The 19,077-nt window shown below is 49.4% G+C and overlaps 1 protein-coding gene across 1 annotated transcript; it reads right to left on the reverse strand.

The window, feature by feature from the left end:
• Positions 1–1,005: 1,005 nt before the first annotated feature.
• On the reverse strand, positions 1,006–7,530 carry KCNJ9 (potassium inwardly rectifying channel subfamily J member 9). Its single transcript, XM_054451983.2, has 5 exons — positions 7,440–7,530; positions 6,169–6,265; positions 5,829–5,936; positions 4,184–5,147; positions 1,006–1,580 (listed from the first exon to the last, which is right to left on the reverse strand). The coding sequence occupies exons 4-5, from the start codon at positions 5,031–5,033 to the stop codon at positions 1,249–1,251; spliced, it is 1,182 nt and encodes a 393-aa protein (XP_054307958.1). The 5' UTR covers positions 5,034–5,147; positions 5,829–5,936; positions 6,169–6,265; positions 7,440–7,530; the 3' UTR covers positions 1,006–1,248.
• Positions 7,531–19,077: the final 11,547 nt, after the last annotated feature.

Genomic DNA, 19,077 nt, shown 5'->3' on the forward strand with positions numbered 1-19,077 from the left:
GTCCCCACCTCTTTGGTCAGAAACCCTTGGAGTGGAGCCCAAAAATCTGTGTTTTAACAAGCCCTCCAGGTGATTCCAACGCACACTGGAGATTTCTAACTCCTGACTTACATATTCCCTATGCCTTATACCGGCCCCAGCCTTCTGATCACCCACACTCCCCCACCCGCCATGGGACTGCACAGGTTGTCAGTTTGAATTATCCCTCGTTCAGTCGCCACAGGTAGATTCCTCTGTTTTCCCAGGTGCCCCTTATTTTGAGGACAGGAACCAGGTTTTTGAATGTCCACTCCACATGGCACCCAATCAGTGATGTGAATGCCTGTGCCCCAAGGACACACTGCTTTCCTAGGGGCTCCCTGTTTCCCAGCTCTAGTGAACCCACTTTCTAGATCTCTCTCCTGGCCCTTCCTCCCCAGAACCTCTCTCTCTCTTCCTGCCTGTGCCTGATACCTGTAAGATCTCACTCCACTGTAAGAAAATAGCTATCCCTGGTTTTCCTTTCCCAGGCCCCTCTCCAGGCCCCAGCTCAGGCACCTCCCCGCTCTGCCTGCTTCCCTGAACTTGCGGACTAAGGTCATTCACACCTTGCTGAGCCCCTTGCATGCCTTCATCTTGGTGAGGGTGGAGCTAGGAGGGCACCCTCCTCATGTGCCCATCTTTGTCTGGCTCCTTTCTCCTACGCTTCAGCTTGGCCTACCGTGTCATTAGACAGTTGTGCCATATGTGGGGAGGCTGGCAGAAGAGGTGATTGGGGACTGCAATCCATCCTATACTCTGCTCCCCAAGCCATGCACCCTGGTTTGGGGCTGTATCTGTCTGGAGGAAAAGGGTTCCTTTTTAGAATTTGCACAGGGGTGTTCTACAGGTTAGTGGCAGCCCTGAGTGGACCAATTGTCTACTGGTCCATTTATGTATCTGTCAGCTGTCTTTATCTGCTACCATCTTCCCATCCAACCCCCAAAAGTCCATCATTCTGTCCATCCATCCACTCATGAACAAATGTGAAGGTCAAACACAGACTGGCATGTTCACCCGGCCCCACCTTCCATTTCCCTGAAATCAGGACCCCTCCCTTCCATACTGGTTTCTAGACTTGAGGTTCTTGGGGGACGGGGACTTTCCAACTTTAACACATTTCCAGGGGCTTTGCCTTCCTCCTCCTCCTCCTCCACCACCTCCGATATGCAGTTCCCCATGTATCTGTGTCTGGCCCCCGGTCTGCCACAGGGGTCTGGAGGAAGCTGGTCACACCTTGGACTCACTCTCTGGGGGTGGCAGGCAGCCATTCTGCTCCTTGTCAGCCCCAGCTTCCCCACCCGCCCCCTCCCCCGCCCCCTCCTCCTCCACCTTCTCATCCAGCCGGCTGGGGATGGACCAGTAGAGATGAGCATCAAGGCGGGCCGCAGCCTCTGCCAGCTCTCGAGCACTGCACGAAGGTGTGGGCACCTCAAAAGTCTCGTGAAAGCTGGCATAGTCCACCTCGTAGAAGCCGTCCTCCAGAGTCAGCACTGATGTGAAGCGGTGGCCCCACAGCACCTCGTCTACCAGGTAGGAGCTCCGAGCTTGGCATGTCATTCCTGGGAGGAGGGGTACTGGTCAGGGGGAATCTCAGCTCCAGGCTTCCCTCTCCTCTTCTCATTCCACAACCCTACTCCCAGCACCCTCCCTTCTATTCCTTCCTAAGGGCTCCCATCTCCCTTTGGTCCAGTCCATTTCCCCCTCTCCCTAGCTCCTGTTCTTACGCAGCTCCCTTGCGTCTTCTCCATTTGCCCCAACTCCTCTTAATGTCCAGCTCTTTTTTCCCCTCCTGTCATTTGGTGATGCCAACCAAAGAAAGCTTAACCTTGAAACTAACCTTAGGGATCCTCTAGTCCAACTTCTTACTCCATACAGGGCTCCCCAAAGGAGCATTTCTAACAATGGGCATCTAGCTTATGCTTGATTACCTCCCAGGATTGATAGCTCACCACTTCATAAAGGGCCCACTCCTTTGTATGATAGTTCTAATAGTTGGGTTGTTCTTTATACAAAGCTAAAACCTGTCCCCTGGGATTTCCAACTCTTGGCTTCATTCCCCTCCCACTTCACAGTCCTCTGAGTATCTGAAAACAGGAGTCTCAGATTCCCTCATGTTTTCTCTCTTGACTTAACATCCCTGGCTTCCTCCACGATTCCTCATTTGACCTGGTTTTCCAAAATTCTACTTTTTTGATTACAAGCCAGAATGGCCAAGGAGGGCCCTTTAAGCAGTTTGAGTATAGTAAATTTTCCAACTGTGGCCTGCTCCATGCATAAGAGAGGGCGCACCATCTCTCTCTTCTGGCCATGATGCTTTCACTAATAGGGCCCAGGATAACATTACATAATCATTTTGGAGGCTACATCACATTGCTACGACATCAAGACTGTAGCCAACTAAAACTCCCAGTTCTTTTTTCACCAGTGCTCTTCCATGCTGTGCTTACATAAGTGATTTTTTTTAAAGCCTAAATGTAGAATTTTATATTTATTCATTTTAAATGTCATCTTGCTGGGTTTTGGCTCATTATTCTTGCTTTTCAAAAGCGTTTTGAATCCTGACTGTCTCACCCAAAATATTACCATCCTTTCCAGCTTTATCTCTCTAGAAAAACAGACAGATTCCTATCCTTATCTCCTCTGTCCTGGTCCTCCCTGCCCGGGGCTTATGTCCTATCTTCCTGTTGGGCTGGTGCACCCCTCAGGGCAGGTCATTCTCCTTTCTGCCACAAGGTCTTGCCCCCAACCCATATCCATCTCGGAACAAGGGGAAACAGAAGAGTGAACATTAGCCAACTGGAGAGTGGCTGTCAACTCGGAAAGCCTGGCGCTGAGACATTGGTATTCCTCGGTGAAGTTGGAGTAGAAAGTATCCAGTGGGAGAGAGGAGAAAGAGGCATAAGGGACACTGGGGAGAGAAGGGCTTCGAGGAGGAGAGGGCAGGGCTGGGGGTACAAAGAGAAAAGAGGGCCGGGCAGGAGCGTCCCAGGAGGGTGAGGGGCCTGCCTGAGATACTGGCAAAAAAGGAGTGACAGCTGGAGAGAGAGGAAAGGGAACGGGGTGAGTGGGGGAAGGGGAAAGAGTCGGGGTGAAGCAGGAATGGGAACAGTGATGGGGAGCTGGGGTTGGGGTGTGAAGCGGAGGCTCAGCCTAAAGGGGCCAGGGAAAGGAACTGAAGGCACCAGCTTGTCAGCGAAGCCAGCAGGGAGCATCAGCAGCTCTGGCGTCAGAGGCAGGGACTGCGGCGCCCCCTAGTGGGCCTTTAGTCCTCCACCCGCAGTTTCCTCATCATCTATCCTCTAAACCTCAAGTCCTAAGTGACCTCCTTTGCGACTCCTGTAACACTGGTCTTTTTCCACCTGCTCCCAAAGCCTTCACTGTGTAGGTCTGGGTTGGACTTATTGACATCACAGATGAGTTGCCAGTTCCTTTTGGAAAAGGGCTAGAAATGGTAACATCATCTATATCCCTTGTCAGTGGAAATGGATGAATTGGGAAACCGAGGCAGAAGTGAGACCAGGTATCAAGCTCCCCTCAAGATCCGGCCTAGAAATAACTCAGGCAATGGAAAACCTTCACCGTCAAATTCCAGGGGCCTGAACCTGGCTGCAGTGAGAAAACCCCTGAACCTAACCCCTCCTTCCAACTCGGGACCACTAAACATTGAAGCCACATTGCCTGTGTCCAATCCAGGCATGGCCACTTATTGGCTTAGGAAAGTGGACAACTTCCTTAATTTCTCATTGGAGCAATCTCATCTCTAAAAAGTGACACAATAACAAGAAGTTACCTTCAGAGGGTTCTTGTTAGGATTAAATCGACTCAGAGGTGGAAAGTGCTTTTGAACTGCGCATGACACAGGGTGAGTACTGGGCGAGCACTAGCTATTATTACTCTCCCTATTCCAAGTGACACATTCCTCTGGGCCCAGGGCCCCACGCCAGTGCCATTTCGGAGAATTCCTCCAAGCTTTCTCTTGGCCTTCTGCGGCGTTGCTCTGTTCCACTCCCGCCCCCGACCCCTGTCTCACCTCACTCTCTCATCCTCCACCAGCCCCTCCATCCATCCTCCCCACCTCCCCTGGCCCCTCGTCTCGCCCCTGCCTTCCTCGGTCCCGCCCACCCTCTGCCAGCCCCGCTCCCCTGCCCAGGCCTGCTCGCACCGGTGGCTTCCACCATGCCCTCGAGGATAACGACGATCTCGAAGTCGTCCCTCTCGAGGGCACGGCGCGACGCCTCCCAGAAGGGGCTGGCGGCGTCGATCTCGTGGCTGATAACCAGCGGCGAGACGAGGAAGAGGCGGTCGTCTCCCGTGTCGAAGCCCACGCTGAGGTCGGTCTGGTGCAGCGGGATGAACTCGCCCTCCAGCGTCTGGCGCGAGCGGATGAGCTTGGCGCGGATGGAGGCCTCCACTATGTGTGAGGAGCGCAAGTCGCCCACGCGGAACATGAGGCAGAGGCGCCCGTCGCGCAGCGACACCACGGCGTGCGAGGAGAAGACGAGCGTGGCTGCGCGCTTGTTGGGCTGCGAGATCTTGACGAACATGCAGCCCACCATGAAGGCGTTCACCATGGAGCCCAGGATGGCCTGCAGCAGCAGCAGCACGATGCCCTCGGGGCACTGGTCGGTAATGACGCGGTGCCCGTAGCCGATGGTGGTCTCGGTCTCGATGGAGAAGAGGAAGGCGGCCACGAAGCCGTTGAGGTTGTTGACGCACGGCGTCCACGCGGTGTCCTCCAGGTGCTCCAGGTCGCCGCGGCCGTAGGCGATCAGCCACCAGATGGCGCCGAAGAAGAGCCAGGTGAGCGCGTAGGCCAGGACGAAGAACAACAGGCTGAGGCGCCACTGCAGGTCCACCAGCGTGGTGAACAGGTCCGTCAGGTAGCGATATGTCTCGCGCACGTTGCCCTGCTGCACGTTGCACCGGCCATCCTTCTCCACGTAGCGCTGGCGGCCGCGGCGCCGCGGCGGCTCCTCCTGCCCGGGCGAGAAGGCCGCGTTCTCCTGCGCCATGGCGGCCGCGTCAGGGCGAGCGCTGCAGGCGCCTGGGGTGCGGCGGAGGCCCGAGCTGCTGCCACCTGCCGCGCGTCGCTGGGCGCCTAGGCGGCGTCGGGGGTCCTGGAGGGGCTTAATAAAGGTTTGCCGAATGAGTGGCCCCTCGGGAGATGGGGAGGCACGGGACATCAGGGCCAGCACCGAGCCCTGGGGGGCCCTGGGCGAGTCCCTTCGTGTTTCCTGGCCTCTATTTCTGGGAATAACACATTCAGCCCTAACTGCCCCCCAGGTTCAGAAAGTTGTGAGGGTCAAATGGAGTAATGTACCTGAACTGGATAGAACTGTGCAAGTTCCACGATGATTTTCAGGGGAAGGAGGTACCAGATATTTTGGTGCCATCACCTCCAGCTGGGGTGTGCAGCACCTCAGGGGCAGCCCCGGGGCCAAAGACCCAGGCCCAAATCCCCCTAGTGATTTCCTGAAATCACTAGACTGGGGGCTTTTTGGGGAGGGGGGCAGGCGGGTAATGGAGCCCTCCCTGCCCTAAGGACTTCCACCATCCCTTCCCCAGCTGTAGTCAGTGCAGCCACCAATGGCTCTCCTCGCAGGCTGTTTTGAAGTTCACCCCAAGACTGATACAGAGTCTTTCTCATTCTTCCCTCCTTGGACCTCACTCACTCCACTCCACTCCCTCCCCTCAACATGCTTACAAACGAGAAAGAAATGAAAGCTGTGGAAAGTCAGTGGAAACCCTCCAGTGCACAAGGGTGGAACATTAGGAAATTCCCACTAGAAATCCTCCCTGAGACCTACCCACGATCACTGCTGCTCTTGGGCCAGCCTCATTTCCCTTGGGTTTTTTCTCCTAGTGGAGACAGCCTGCAAGTGGGGAGGGGAACTGGAAGATCCCAACACAGAAGCCTGGGAAAGGAAACCCAGAGTTATAAAGAGTTAGGCTCGTATCCCTCTGGGATCCTATTCTTCATGAGAGACATGGAATCAGATCAAGTGAAACACTAAGCACCCACATTTATTTCCCCACTCCCTCTAGTTATATTTCCCCCCAGCCTCTTACTTCCCATGGACTCTCCTAACACCAGCCCCGCCCCCACCTGCCATATGCCCCAAAGCCCACATTCCAAGCGAAGCCCACCTGATTTTTCTTCACATGCTTGCCTCTGAGGAGCTCTCTGAGCTGCAGTCTCCTCTGAGAGAGGTCCAGAGCCCTTCCCCAAAGCACCCAGGGTCCTCTAGGAGATATGGACCATACAGGGAAAGGTTTAGAATAAGGATTTGGGACTCTTCCACCTTCCCTTCTCTTTCCTGGGAATGATCCTCTCCTCCCACTCCATGGAAACGTGGGCTGGCTAGTGGGTGGGGGATGGAGGAGTGTGCCATAGGAACCACAGATGGCCTGGATGGTTGACCAGGTCCTGGGGAGAAACTGCCTGGGTATGTGACTCTAAACCTAGCACTCCAGCATCTTATGTTCTGGGGTGAGGTTCTGGGGTGAGGTGCTCTGCAGTCAGCACTCTGGAGAGGGTGTGTGTGTGTGTGTGTGTGTGTGTGTGTGTGTGTGTGTGTGTGTGTGTGTGTGTGTGTGTGTGTGTGTGTGTGTGTGTGTGTGTATTGGGGTAGAGAGGGAAGGAAGAGAAATCAAAATGAAATGGCTTTGAGCTTAGGGTCACCCCCTGCATTTATTGTCCATGGAGTCAGGGGACACAGGGTCCAACAGCCCCATGGCAATGGAAGATGAGGGTCTCCCCTGCCCCCAACAATGGGCTTCCTTTTCCTTCCCTGAAGCTCAGATGTCCTCAGGAAGAGTAAGCATTGACTGGCTCAGAGACCCCAGGTCATGCAGAAAACGACCCTGCTCCCATTATCCTAGCTTTAGTCCCAGGTGGGCTTCCAGATGTTCTCTCAGGGTCTTAGGTAATCTGACCCCCAGTCGGCCTGCTTAGACAGATCTCTCTGCCCAGGGATGGGGAAGGAACCCCAATGTCGGATCACCCCCAGAACTCTCTCACTCTCCATTGCCCCAGGGATCTAGGTAAACCTTATTTTGAATGTGTCCCACATCCTGTCTTCCTGAGTGGGGGACTGCATTTTTCTCAGGGGAAGGAAAAGTGTGAAATTGCTACCTCTATCTCAAGATCAAGGACTTGATTTCTCCATCTTCCCTCCAAGAATTTCAGTTCCTCCAACCTACTCCTCATTTCTTGTGCATGCTATGACCCCTTTGCAGATCGCAATACCACTTTTCCTGGGCCCCTCTTCCTCCCTCTAGAGAGCTGGGGAGTAAGGGGGCTCATTTTTTGGAAGGAGAGACCTGGTGAAAACTCCCCCAAGGACCAGCTCCTCCCAAACCCCCACTTGCCTTGGAAATAGGGGCCCAAACCCCAAGTCCCCCGCAACTCAACTCACAGCACGTGGAGAGGAGAGTAGCCGGCAGCAGAGACCCCTGGGGGGTGGCGTCCATGCCCCTGACACCGCCCCCCCCACGGGCCCCCTGAAGGGTGGGAGCCGCAGACACCGCTGTTTCTCCTAAATGTAGCGGCAGCTCTGACTAGGACTTGCTATCTGTGTCATCCCTACTTCCCAGGCTCCCCTGCTCCTCTCTTGTTTCCACGGCAACCAGTCTGGCGACAGCTCCAGAGCATCCCCCTCCCCTCCCCAGTCCTGGGTACCACTAGGGGTTGATCCAAACCACACGCCATAGCTATTTTTAGCCAAAGTCCCTCCTCCTGGACAACTCAGAGCTTGGCTCCTCACCCCCTCATGGTGGGGTGGGGGGGAGAAGAAGAAGAAAGAAAAACAAAGCTGGCACGCTGGCTCTTTCCTAAGAAGCTCCTTGCTGGGGGAAAATACAAGCCCTCATGTATTTGAGAATAAGGTGCTAGGTTCCCTGGGGTTTCAGAGGGCCACCTGGTAGCTGGCAGCTCACCACCTTCAACATGGGTCTCTGCGTGCAGGTGCTGCTCTCAGGTCAGGCTGACCATCATGGTCTCTAGTTTTGGAGAGGCCATGGATCCAGAAGGCGCTAGCTAGAAGGAAAATAGATCTATTAAAGGAAGGGAGGCAGGGTCAGGGGTTCTAATTATTGCCACTGATTTGCACTGTGACCCATAGGAGTCACTTCACTTTCCTGAGACACAGTTATTCCATCTGTACCAGGGTGTGGACAAGAGCAAATATTCCCTTTCTGCCTGCTTCACAGAGTCTGCAGACCAAATGAAGAAAAACAAACAAACAAACGAAAAACAAAAAAACCACGAAGGGCTTTGAAATGTGTTTTATTCATAGCAAAAACCCTAGAAACAACCCAAATGTCCACCAGAGAGAAAAGCCTAGGTTAGGGCTTACTAAGTATTCCCTCAGCAAACTTCTGCAGAACCCAAGTGCCAGGCAGTGTGTTAGATGGGGTGGTTACAGAATGAGTAAGTCCTTGCCCACAAGGAGCTCATTAACCCGTGAGGGAGAAAGACACACAAACACACAGTGGCTGCTGCTACTAATTCACTGAACATCGGATATGAACGAGACACATGCCTCATTTCATCCCCATGGCAACTCTATAAGACAGGTATTATTTTTCCCAGTTATAGATGAGGAAACTAAAACAGAGATATGTTAAGTAATTTATCGAATGTCACAGAGCTGGGCAGAGATAGGAGTCAAACTCCCACATCTGTATCACCTCATGCTTTTTAAATTGTTTTAAAAGAAGACTTCTTAAAGGGTAGTTTTAGATTCAGAGCAAAATTGAGAGGAAAGTTACAGAGATTTTCCGTATGCCCCCTGTCCCCACACATCCACTGGAGTGGCACATTGGTTACAAGTGATGAAACTACATTGACATCATAATCACCCAGAGTCCATAGCTGACATTAGGGTTCACTTTTGGTGTTGTACGCTCTGTGGGTTTGGACAAATATATAATGATGTGTATCCACCATTATAGTCTCATTGCTGTAAAAGTCCTCTATGCTCTGCCTAGTCAATCCCCCTTCCCTAACCCCTGGCAACAACTGCTCTTTTTCCTGTTTCCATAATTTTCCTTTTCCAGAATGTCATATAGTTGGAATTGTACAATATGTAGCCATTTCAAATTGGCTTCTTTCACTTAGTAATGTAAATTCAAGGTTCCTCCATGTCTTTTCATGGCTTTGTAGTTCATTGCTTTTTGGCACTGAATAATATTCCATTTCAGGATTGCCATGGTTTATTTATCTATTTACCTACTGAAGGACATCTTGGTTGCTTTCAAGATTTGGCCATGATGAATACAGCTGCTATAAACATCCATCGGCAGATTTTCATGTGGACGTAAGTTTTCATCTCCTTTGGGTAGATACCAAGGAGCATGATTCCTGGATTGTATGGTAAGAGTATGTTTAGTTTTTTAAGGAACTGCCACACTTTCTTCCAAAGTAGCTGTACCATTTTGCATTCCCATCAGCCACGAATTCCTGTTCCTGTTGCTCCACATTCCTGCCAGCATTTGGTGTTGTCAGCCTCAGCCTAGTGTTCTTTTCACAAAGTTATACTGCCTCAGTAATGTAATATCTGTGGAATATTAATATCATGGGTTACTGTAAAGCCGTAATAATTGCTGTGTTTAAATATGTGAATGTATATATAACACACTGTTACATAAAGAAGCAGAACCTAAAAATATTCTTATAAATTGATCACAACTATATTGAAATAGCTTCAGGAACACTGATAAAAATCAAAACAAAATTTGGAGAAATAGAAATATCTTATTGTTTATTTTTACCCAGGGAAATAATGAAGAGAAGAAAGTGGTTTACAAATGCAAAGTGTTGTTGCTGTTGTTATCAGTATTATTATATCCCAGATATGGATCTATTCTTGTCTACGGCCATACCACCCTGAACGCGCCCGATCTCGTCTGATCTCGGAAGCTAAGCAGGGTCGGGCCTGGTTAGTACTTGGATGGGAGATATGGATCTATTCTTATCCAGATCCTTTAAATTTGGATCAAGAAAATATGAGCTAGAGGAGCAGGAAGACATAGGGATGGACACGGAGGGCTAGAAGCTCCTGGAATGACCTGGCAAGGTGGGAAATTCGGTACTGGATAATATAAGCTCGGGAGGCAATGACTTGGGTTCAAATCCCACCTCTGTCCACTACTAGCTGGGTGAACCTGAGCAATTATTTAACCTTGTTAAACCTCAGATTCTTCATCTAAAAAAAAAAAACCATATTATTCATCTCTTGGGGGTTGTCATGAAGACTACATAAGGCAATGCCTGACACATTGTTAATACTCAGTAAATGCTAGCTACTGTCTTCCTCTTCCTCCTCCTCATTGTCTTCTTCATAATCATCATCATTGTCACCATCATCATCATCATCTCAGGGATGTCCTGAAAGCCCCACCCTGCCTGTGCCACCTTCCTCTGTTCTGGCACCACCCTGTGAGGCCTGCAGGGGGCGCCCCCAGTATACTGCCCTCTCCTCAGCCCTCTTGCTGGTGATTCTTGTTGTTCCAAGTGGAAATATCGAGTTTTCAGCCCGAGATTGGCATCAAGAGTGCTGTTAAAGCCCCAGTCAACATCCCCGTCTCCTGGGCCTGGTCCTGTCACCTGAGCTTTGGGACTGCTAGCCTGCCCTTCTCTGTCCTGCCAAGCAGCTGCTCACATTGGTTCCACTGTGCCAGGAGCTCAGAGAGGAGAAACCAAACTCCTGGGCAAGAACACATTTGCATAGAGCTGGCCCTATTTGCTGGAGGGGGCATCACTGGCAGGGCCCTCCACAAGGCAATTTCAGCCAGCCCCTTGCCTCTGTCCAGGTGCCCCTGAACCTAGCCTTGCTGACAAGGAAGAAGACCACCACTCCTTCACCTGATTCACTCATCCTGCAGGTCCTAGACTTTACCTGTTATCTAACCTCAGTTCCTTATTTATCACTGAGCTTGAACTGAGGCAGGAGAAAAAAAGTTTTCCTAGGCACCAGGACACAAAAGCATAGACAAGATTCTAGCTTTTGGCCTGGCACAGTGGCTCGCACCTATAATCCCAGCACTTTGGGAGGCTGAGGCGCACGGATCGCTTGAACCAGGAGATGGAGACCAGCCTGGGCAACATGGCGAAACCCTGTCTCTACAAAAAGTGCAAAATTAGATGGGTGTAGTGGTATGTGCATGTGGTCCCAGCCACCCTGGAGGTTGAGGCGGGAGGATCACCTGAGCCTGGGAGCTCAAGGCTGCAATGAGCCGTGATTGCGCCACTGCCCTCCAGCCTGGATGACAGAGTGAGACCCTGTCTCAAAAAAAAAAAAAAAAGAACTGTGGTGCAAAATAGGAAAAGAGCTTAGAAAGAGCCTACTGTGGCATGGCATGTCACTTGGAGAACAGGGAACAGGTGATACTTTTGGGAGAAAATAAAAGGTTCCCTTCCTCCAGCAGACACAGCTCTGAGCTGGGTGCAGGAATTGGCAAGCTGAATGCAGTTCAGTCCTCAACTTGCCCCATCAGCAGGTGCCTTCGTGGCAGCCCTGAGATCAGCCAAACTGGGGAGGCTTCCCTGGACAAGATCATGAGACATCTTGTGCAAAATCTGGCAAGTGGAAGAGGAAGCATGATGGGGAAGACAGGAGACAATTGAGGATATGATTTTAGTGGAGCAGGGAAGCCAAACTGGTTGATTGCAAAAATTTGTATAAATTCAAGGGGGTTGGGGCTCTAGAAAACTCAGAGCAGAGGAAAGATATGGTTGAAGGAGTAGATGTGGCAAATGACTGAAGCTGAAGATTAGAGTGAAATGGGGAGAAGCAGAGCACAGCTCCAGGCCAGACGGAGGCAATTTCAGCCAGCCCCTCACCTCAGGCTGGGTTCCTGAGGCTGAGGAGCTTGCTGCCTTTCTGGCTACTTTCAGCAGAGCGGGAGGATCAGAAGCCTTCTCACACAGAGTTCTATCTTGCTTTATAGGACTGGGTAGAGATAGGCTAAGATTTAAAAGTTATATGACAGTTAGAGGTGGTACAGGATTAGCCCTTACTTTACAGGTAGGAATAGGTCCCAAGAAAATAGTCAGGACTAAGACTCAGGCCACCCGACTAGAGGTTCCTCGTGTTTCTTTATTCCCAGTTGCCTCCCTCCTATCACAGTGCATTGGATGTTAATGGAATTTCTATCAATTGGACCCAACTGGAAAGGTACTAGAAGTCCCAAGTTAGAGAAATTTGTTTTTTTCTTTTTTCTTTTTTTTTCTTTTTGAGACAGAGTTCCGCTCTGTCGCCCAGGCTGGAGTGCGGTGGCGCAATCTCCGCTCACTGCAACCTCCGCCACCTGGATTCAAGTGATTCTCTTGCCTCACCCTCCTGAGTAGCTGAGATTACAGGCACACACCACTATGCCTGGCTAATTTTTTTTTTTTTTTTTGTATTTTCAGTAGAGATGGGGTTTCACCATGTTGGCCAGGCTGGTCTTGAACTCCTGACCTTAGGTGATCCACCTGCCTTGGCTTCCCAAAGTGCTGGGATTACAGGCATGAGCCACCATGCCTGGCCTTGTTTTTCTTTTTTAAAGGAAAGAATTCTTTAGTAGGTAACTAAGTATTCCCTAAATTATGTCTTATAAATGTGGGTTTGTGTATATTGCATTTATTTAAAGGGGGTGATCTACTTACATAATGATTCATTAGTGACTAGGGGAATATAGCTCAGTCCTTCTCTTGGATTTCTCCTCTGTGGCCTGAGTCATTCAGCTATGAGATGCTCCATTACTAATGGAATTTGTTCAGCACTGTGGGATGTGAGCACCAAAACGCCACTTGGAATCCTGAATCCTGTGGTGAGCCATGTCAGTGTCTCTGTTCTTTCTAGCCACTTCCCCTGACTTGTTAAATACTGACTATTCTGAGTCTCTATCATGCCTCCCAATCCAAAGCATTCCTGATTCCCTCTGTCCACATCTGCTTTGCCCAGCACAAGCCCCTCAGACTGCTGCCCACTTGTGGATTCTCTTTCTAAAACAGGTGACACACCCCAACTCTCCTCCTCCTCTGCTCTGAGGTAGCCTCTGCCCTGTTATAAATGAAGTAAAAGTAGAGATGAGGCCAAAGCTGGAAGCAGTGAGTCTGAAAGGAGAAATGGAGGAGAATGAGGAAGACGCAAGTTGGGAAACTGAAAGAAGAGAGAGGGGTCCTCAAAAAGAGAAGGTTCTTCTGTCATGTTTCATGGTGGACATTGGGTGTTGTAATTCTGGGGAATTTTTCATACCAACATGTACTCAGGGGTCATAGCCTCTGGTTGGCAAGATTGTGTTTAAACCGTGCAAATTCCCTCTGGCATTATTCTGAGACAAGCTTTGGGGTCAAATATATGTGGATTCAAATCCCAAAACACTTTCCAGATGTTACCATAGGCAAACCACTTAACTCCTCAGAACTTCAGTTTCCCCATCTCCTGATCTATCTGACGTAGTAAACACTCACAAATATTAATGTCCTATGCCCCTTATTACTGATTCCCTACTGGGCTCCTAGAGACTGTTCTAGGACTTCTCTTTTGCAAACAAATTTAAAAATGAAAACCTGACATTTGATATGTACAAAAGAATATAGATGGTGGACATATGTCTATATGTTATAAAGCATAATTTAAGAACAAAAACTCAATTTAAATCACTATTTTAAAGTCAGAACATTACAGTGCTGTTGAAGCTACCTGTGTACTTTTCCATAAGCTCCCACCCCTGCTGTTCAAGGACTTATAAAGTCTTTCTAACTGCCCCCTCCCACCCCACTCTATCCTCACTCTGACTGTTAGTAGAGGACACTTCTGTAGATCACTTGTAGTTTTTTAGTCTGATTGATCAGAAGCAACACAGAATTAAGGAAGTCATGAGCACTTCCAGCCTCGGAGAAGAAGATGCCAAGTTCAGTCTGGGGACCTGTCACGTTTTTTATCTTCCTTTTTTTTTTTTTTTTTCTAGGTCTTCTGTGGTGAAGACCTCCTTCACTGTGACCTGTAAGCATGAGGCACCTGTTTGGGGTTTTAAAACAAGGGCACAGGGACCGACATGATGCAAACAGGTTGCCTCTTCCTTTGAGACTGGAGAGAAAGGTGAAGGATGGGTCAGGTCCTGATCTTTCTGATTCTGATAGTGGTCATAGGAATGAAAAAGGACATTGCAAACAGATGAAAGAAAGGGAGACTTGACAGCATTTGTTGGCTTAATTGACATGTCCAGGAATAGGCCCAAGACAAGGGCGAAGAGTAAAGGTCACTTGTAGTTTTTTATTCTAATTGACCAGGAGTAACACAGAACTAAGGAAGTCACGAGCACTTCCACCTTTGGGGAGGAAGGTACTGAGTTCAGTTTGAGGACTTTCAAGTCAAGATGTAAATGCCCTGCAAGCAACTAGAAATATGGAGCTCCAAAGAGAGTGTAGGATTGAAGGTAGAGATTTGGGCATCACTCAGGGACAATCGTTGGAGCTATGTAAATGAGAAAGGCTCAAGGGGCAAGACACAGAAAGAGAACATAAGACTGAACCTTCAGTATTAAAAGAAGTAGCTGTAGCTTTGGGTGTATAGGGGCAGTGGAAGAAGATAAGGCTGGAATGGCACCAGGTCCAGGTTATAATAGGCCTTCTCTTCCAGGGTAAGGAACTTGGACTTTACTTATAGATAGTTGGCAGTTACTGAAGGTTTTAAAACTTGGAAGTGATATGGTCAGATGTGTGCTTCAGAGAGATGTACTTTACTGGTGCTTAATTACTTTTAAATAAAGAAATTCATAATCCAAAGAATTATTAGAGTGGAGGAAGACTGGAGGCAGGAAGAGTAGTTAGAAGGCTGCTGCAGTAGCCCTAGTGTATTAGGCCATTCTTGCGTTGCTATAATGAAATATCTGAGACAGGGCATGGTGGCTCAAGCCTGTAATCCAGCATTTTGGGAGGCTGAGGTGGAAGGACTGCTTGAGCTCACAAGTTCAAGACCATCCTGATCAACATAGAGATTCTTCATCTCTACTAAAAGTTAAAAAAAAAAATAGCTGGGTGTAATGGTGAACACCTGTAGTGCCAGCTACGTTTGAGGTTGAGGCAGGAAGACTGCTTCAGCACAGGAGTTCAGGGTTGCAGTGAGCTGTGATCACACCACTGCACTCTCGCCTGGGGGACAGAGTGAAACCCTGTCTCAAAAAAAAGAAAAAAAAAGATTAAAAATTAAAAAAAAAACCCAGAGAGTGGGTAATTTATAAAGAAAAGAGGTTTAATTGGCGCACAGTTCTGCAGGATTTACAGGAAGCATGGTGGTGAAATCTGCTCAGCTTCTCAGGAGACCTCAGGAAGCTTCTACTTATTGTGGAAGGCAAAGCAGGAGCAGGCACATCACATGGCAAAAGCAGGAGCAAGAGAGTTGATGGGGGATGTTGCCATATACTTTTAAACAACCAGATCTCACGAGAACTCACTATCATGAAGATAGCACCAAGCCACTGAGGGACCTGCCCCCATGATCAAAACACCTCCCACCAGGCCCATGTCCAGCATTGGGGATTATAATCCAGCTTGAAATTTGAGCAGGATCAAAGATCCAAACTATTATTACCTGGTGAGAGGTAATGGTGCCCTAGACTACAGCAATGATAGTGGAATAGAGAGGAAGGGGACAATATTGAGGCTATTTAGAACACAGATGCATTGATTCAATAAGGGAGATGAGGTGAGGAAGATTGAAGAATCTAAGATGGCTGCCATGTTTCCAGTTGGGTGATGATAGTGTATTTACCACGATAGAGAATAAATGGAGAGGAGCACCTTGTGAGCAAGGTGACATGTTCTACTTTAAATATGTTGAGTTTGAAATGGATATCTGGGTGGGCTGGACATATTGATACATGGGTGGTAGTTGAAGCTAAATGCATGGATAACATTTTTGGAAAAATAATAAGTGCACAATAAATGTCTGTTAATGATCCATACATCATTACGGTCCCTTTGCTTTCTCTTCTGTGGTGTTCTTCATGTTTATTTTGGAGTTCCACCAAAGCCTCCAAGCCAAGCTTGTCCAACCCACCGCCTGTGGGCTGCATGCAGCCCAGGACAGCTTTGAATGAGGCCCAACACAAATTTGTAAACTTTCTTAAAACATTATGAGGGGTTTTTTTTTGTGATTTTTTTTTTTTGAAGCTCATCAGCTACTGTTAGTGTTAGTGTATTTTATGTGTGGCCCAAGACAATTCTTCTTCTTCCAATGTGGCCCAGCGAAACCAAAAGATTGGACACCCCTGCCTAAGTCCTCTCTGTCTGTGAATGTCAAGACTGTGGCCCCCTTAAGGATCTTTTGGATGTCCTATTTTTCGAAACTTAAAGTTCTTATACCAGCCTTGCAGGCTGGCCCTCAGACCATCTCACCACAGCCCCTCATCCATATTGACTTAGGAAGAGAGGGCGTTCGGAGTGTGAAGAAGCAAAACTGGAAGACTGTTTCTTTTTTCTTTTTATTTTGTGTTTTGTTTTGTTTTGTTTTTGGAGACAGAGTCTAGCTCTGTCCCCCAGGCTGGAGTGCAGTGGCGTGATCTCGGCTCACTGCAACCTCTGCCTCCCAGGTTCAAACGATTCACATGCCTCAGTCTCCCGAGTAGCTGGGATTACAGGCGTGTGCCACCACGCCCGGCTAATTTTTGTATTTTTAGTAGAGAGGGGTTTTGCCATGTTGGCCAGGCTGGTCTCAAACTCCTGACCTCAGGTGATCCACCCACCTCAGCCTCCCAAAGTGCTGGGATTACAGGCATGAGCCACCGCGCCTGGCCTGTTTCTAGTACATTGTCTGGTTTCTATTTCTCTCTTCTCTATGAGTAGAGTTCTCAAAAGTGTAACCTATACTTGCTAACAGTTTCTCACTTTCTAGTGGTAACTTGTAATCTGGTTCCCACCTTGCTCACTCTTCTGAAATTGCTCTCAAATGTCACTAGAGACTTTGTCACTGCCAAACCCAATGCCCCTTCTCTCTGTACCTGTTGGCACTGTTAGAACCTCCTCCTTAACAGTCTCTCCTTTCTTAGCTCCATGACATCTCACCTTCTTTGTCTCTTTCCTGCCTGTGTGGTGGATTCTCTTTCACTCTTTGGGGGTCCTTCTTCCCATCCCTAAACATAGGTGTTCCCTCTGTGCCAGGCTCTCATTTCTCTGTGCAGTCTTTGTTGGGAGCTACCCTGTTCTCACAGCTTCAACTCACCCTGCCCTGGCAGCAATGACCTCCTTTCTCTCTCTGGTTCTGACCCCTCTCCACAGCTTCCAGCTCTGAACTCATCACTTCCTCTTCCCCCACCTCAGTCTCCTCACCAGGTGTGATCCCCACCCAGGCTCCCCTATGCCTGTGAATGACCTCGCAGTTCTGATCACCTGACTTGAGACTCTAGTATGATCTCTGAAGCTTCCCTCTTTTGCTCATGTCAAGTTGGCTTCAAAGTTTTTTCATTTTCTTTTGATTTTTCTGTACTCCAATTCATTTTCTGTGTTCCACTTTCCACCATTGCCACACTGATTTGGGCTCTCATCTCTTCATGCTTGTATTATTGCAATTATTTTCTATCGTCTACTTGCCTACTATATCCCCTTGGTTCAAACTATTTTGTCACCTCCAGATTAATTTTCCTAAAATTCCATAGCTTTCTCCTACTCCATCCTTCCCAAGAACCTTCAATTGCTCTCCGTAGCCTACAGAAACTCTGGCCTGATCACAAATCAGCACAACTCTGTGTTTCTTCCGGATGTTGCCCTTAACACAAACACTGCCTATGGTGCCTAACCTTTAGTCCCGTCCTTCCACCTTCTCCAGTGAGGCTATTTGAATGGACATTTACTTATCTTATGGCTTTTAGCGGTTAAACTAAGCTACATTCCTAGTTTCTTTCCTTTTTTTACCTGAATTTATAGCAACTCAATATGGTAACACTTGATTAGCAGTTAAATGTTTATGATGATCAGAAATGAGGAAATAATTATATTCTTCTTTAATAAATGTTGGGGGTGGGGGTGAATTAAAACCTCTCAGCACATAGATTCAGAAAATTAGAGAAATCTTTGGTGATGAAAGGGTTGAGAACCATCACCCTGCACTCTAATCTAGTAAATGGGACAGTTTGATGCTGTTTCCCAGTGAACTTGTATTTTCACGTCTCCCCAGGACTCTGCTATGCTGTTCCCTCTGCCTTAAATGCAACAGAGTCCTGGGGACCATCTCTCAGCACCTGAATCTTCTGCTTCCTTTGGGACCCTAATCAGATGTTACCTCTTTCCTCCCACATCTGCTAGGAGCCCTCTGAGTAGAATGACCTCTCCCTTTTAAAACCTTCAGTACCTCCCGCACTTCGCTGCGGGTTCCGGCCTTATCTTTCCTTACAGAGAAAGCCGCTGCAGGTGGGCACGGTGTGCTGCGCGTCTCGCACCCAGCACCGCACCTGGGACTTAGGAGACGGTGAACAACACGGGAATTGTGCCCAAAAATACAGTCCTGTGGCCCAGGGAGCCCAGGCCTACTCCGCCCCAATCTCACTTCCAGGCGCCGCCTTCGGCGCTGCCTGCAGGACGAGTGGGCCGGTCCTGAATTCATTTCCACTTCATTACCTCGGCCCCAGTCCCGCCCCCCGGCTCCAGCTCTCGTAACCCATCTCTGACACGACCGCCTCCCTTTTCTTCCTTCTCCCTTCCCCTGTCACCCTGCCAGCTCAGCTCCTATGGTTTCGCATATCGTCTCTTCATCTCTCTTTCTCCCCGGGTCTGTCTGGGTCTCTGTCTTTGGGTATTTCTCTCTGCGCCTGCAGCTGTCTGGGTCTCCGCTTCCTTGCCCCGCACGCCCCGCCCCCTGCCCAAGCCCCTCCAATCCCGGCGGCTCGAGCCTGGCGCTCCACTCTCCCATTGGTCCGCCCGGAGGGCCCCCCCCCGCCTGCCCGGCCCCCCTCCGGGCCCCTCCATTCACACAAAGTTTGGCTCCGGCGCTGCGGAGGGAGGGGGCGGCCCGGCCCGGCCCAGCTCTGCCCCCGGCCGGCCCGACCCCGGCCCCGGCCCCCGGACAAGCCCTT

The sequence above is a fragment of the Pongo pygmaeus genome, chromosome 1 (genome assembly GCF_028885625.2).
Source record: "Pongo pygmaeus isolate AG05252 chromosome 1, NHGRI_mPonPyg2-v2.0_pri, whole genome shotgun sequence".
Taxonomy (NCBI): Eukaryota; Metazoa; Chordata; class Mammalia; order Primates; family Hominidae; genus Pongo; species Pongo pygmaeus.

Bases quoted from the DNA above. Each gene is read 5' to 3' on its own strand.
- KCNJ9 (XM_054451983.2), bottom strand. From the start codon at position 5,033: ATGGCGCAGGAGAACGCGGCCTTCTCGCCCGGGCAGGAGGAGCCGCCG. The intron at 1,581-4,183 runs GTGCGAGCAGGC...CCCTCCTCCCAG, and splicing joins GGGCATGGTGGAAGCCACCG to GAATGACATGCCAAGCTCGG.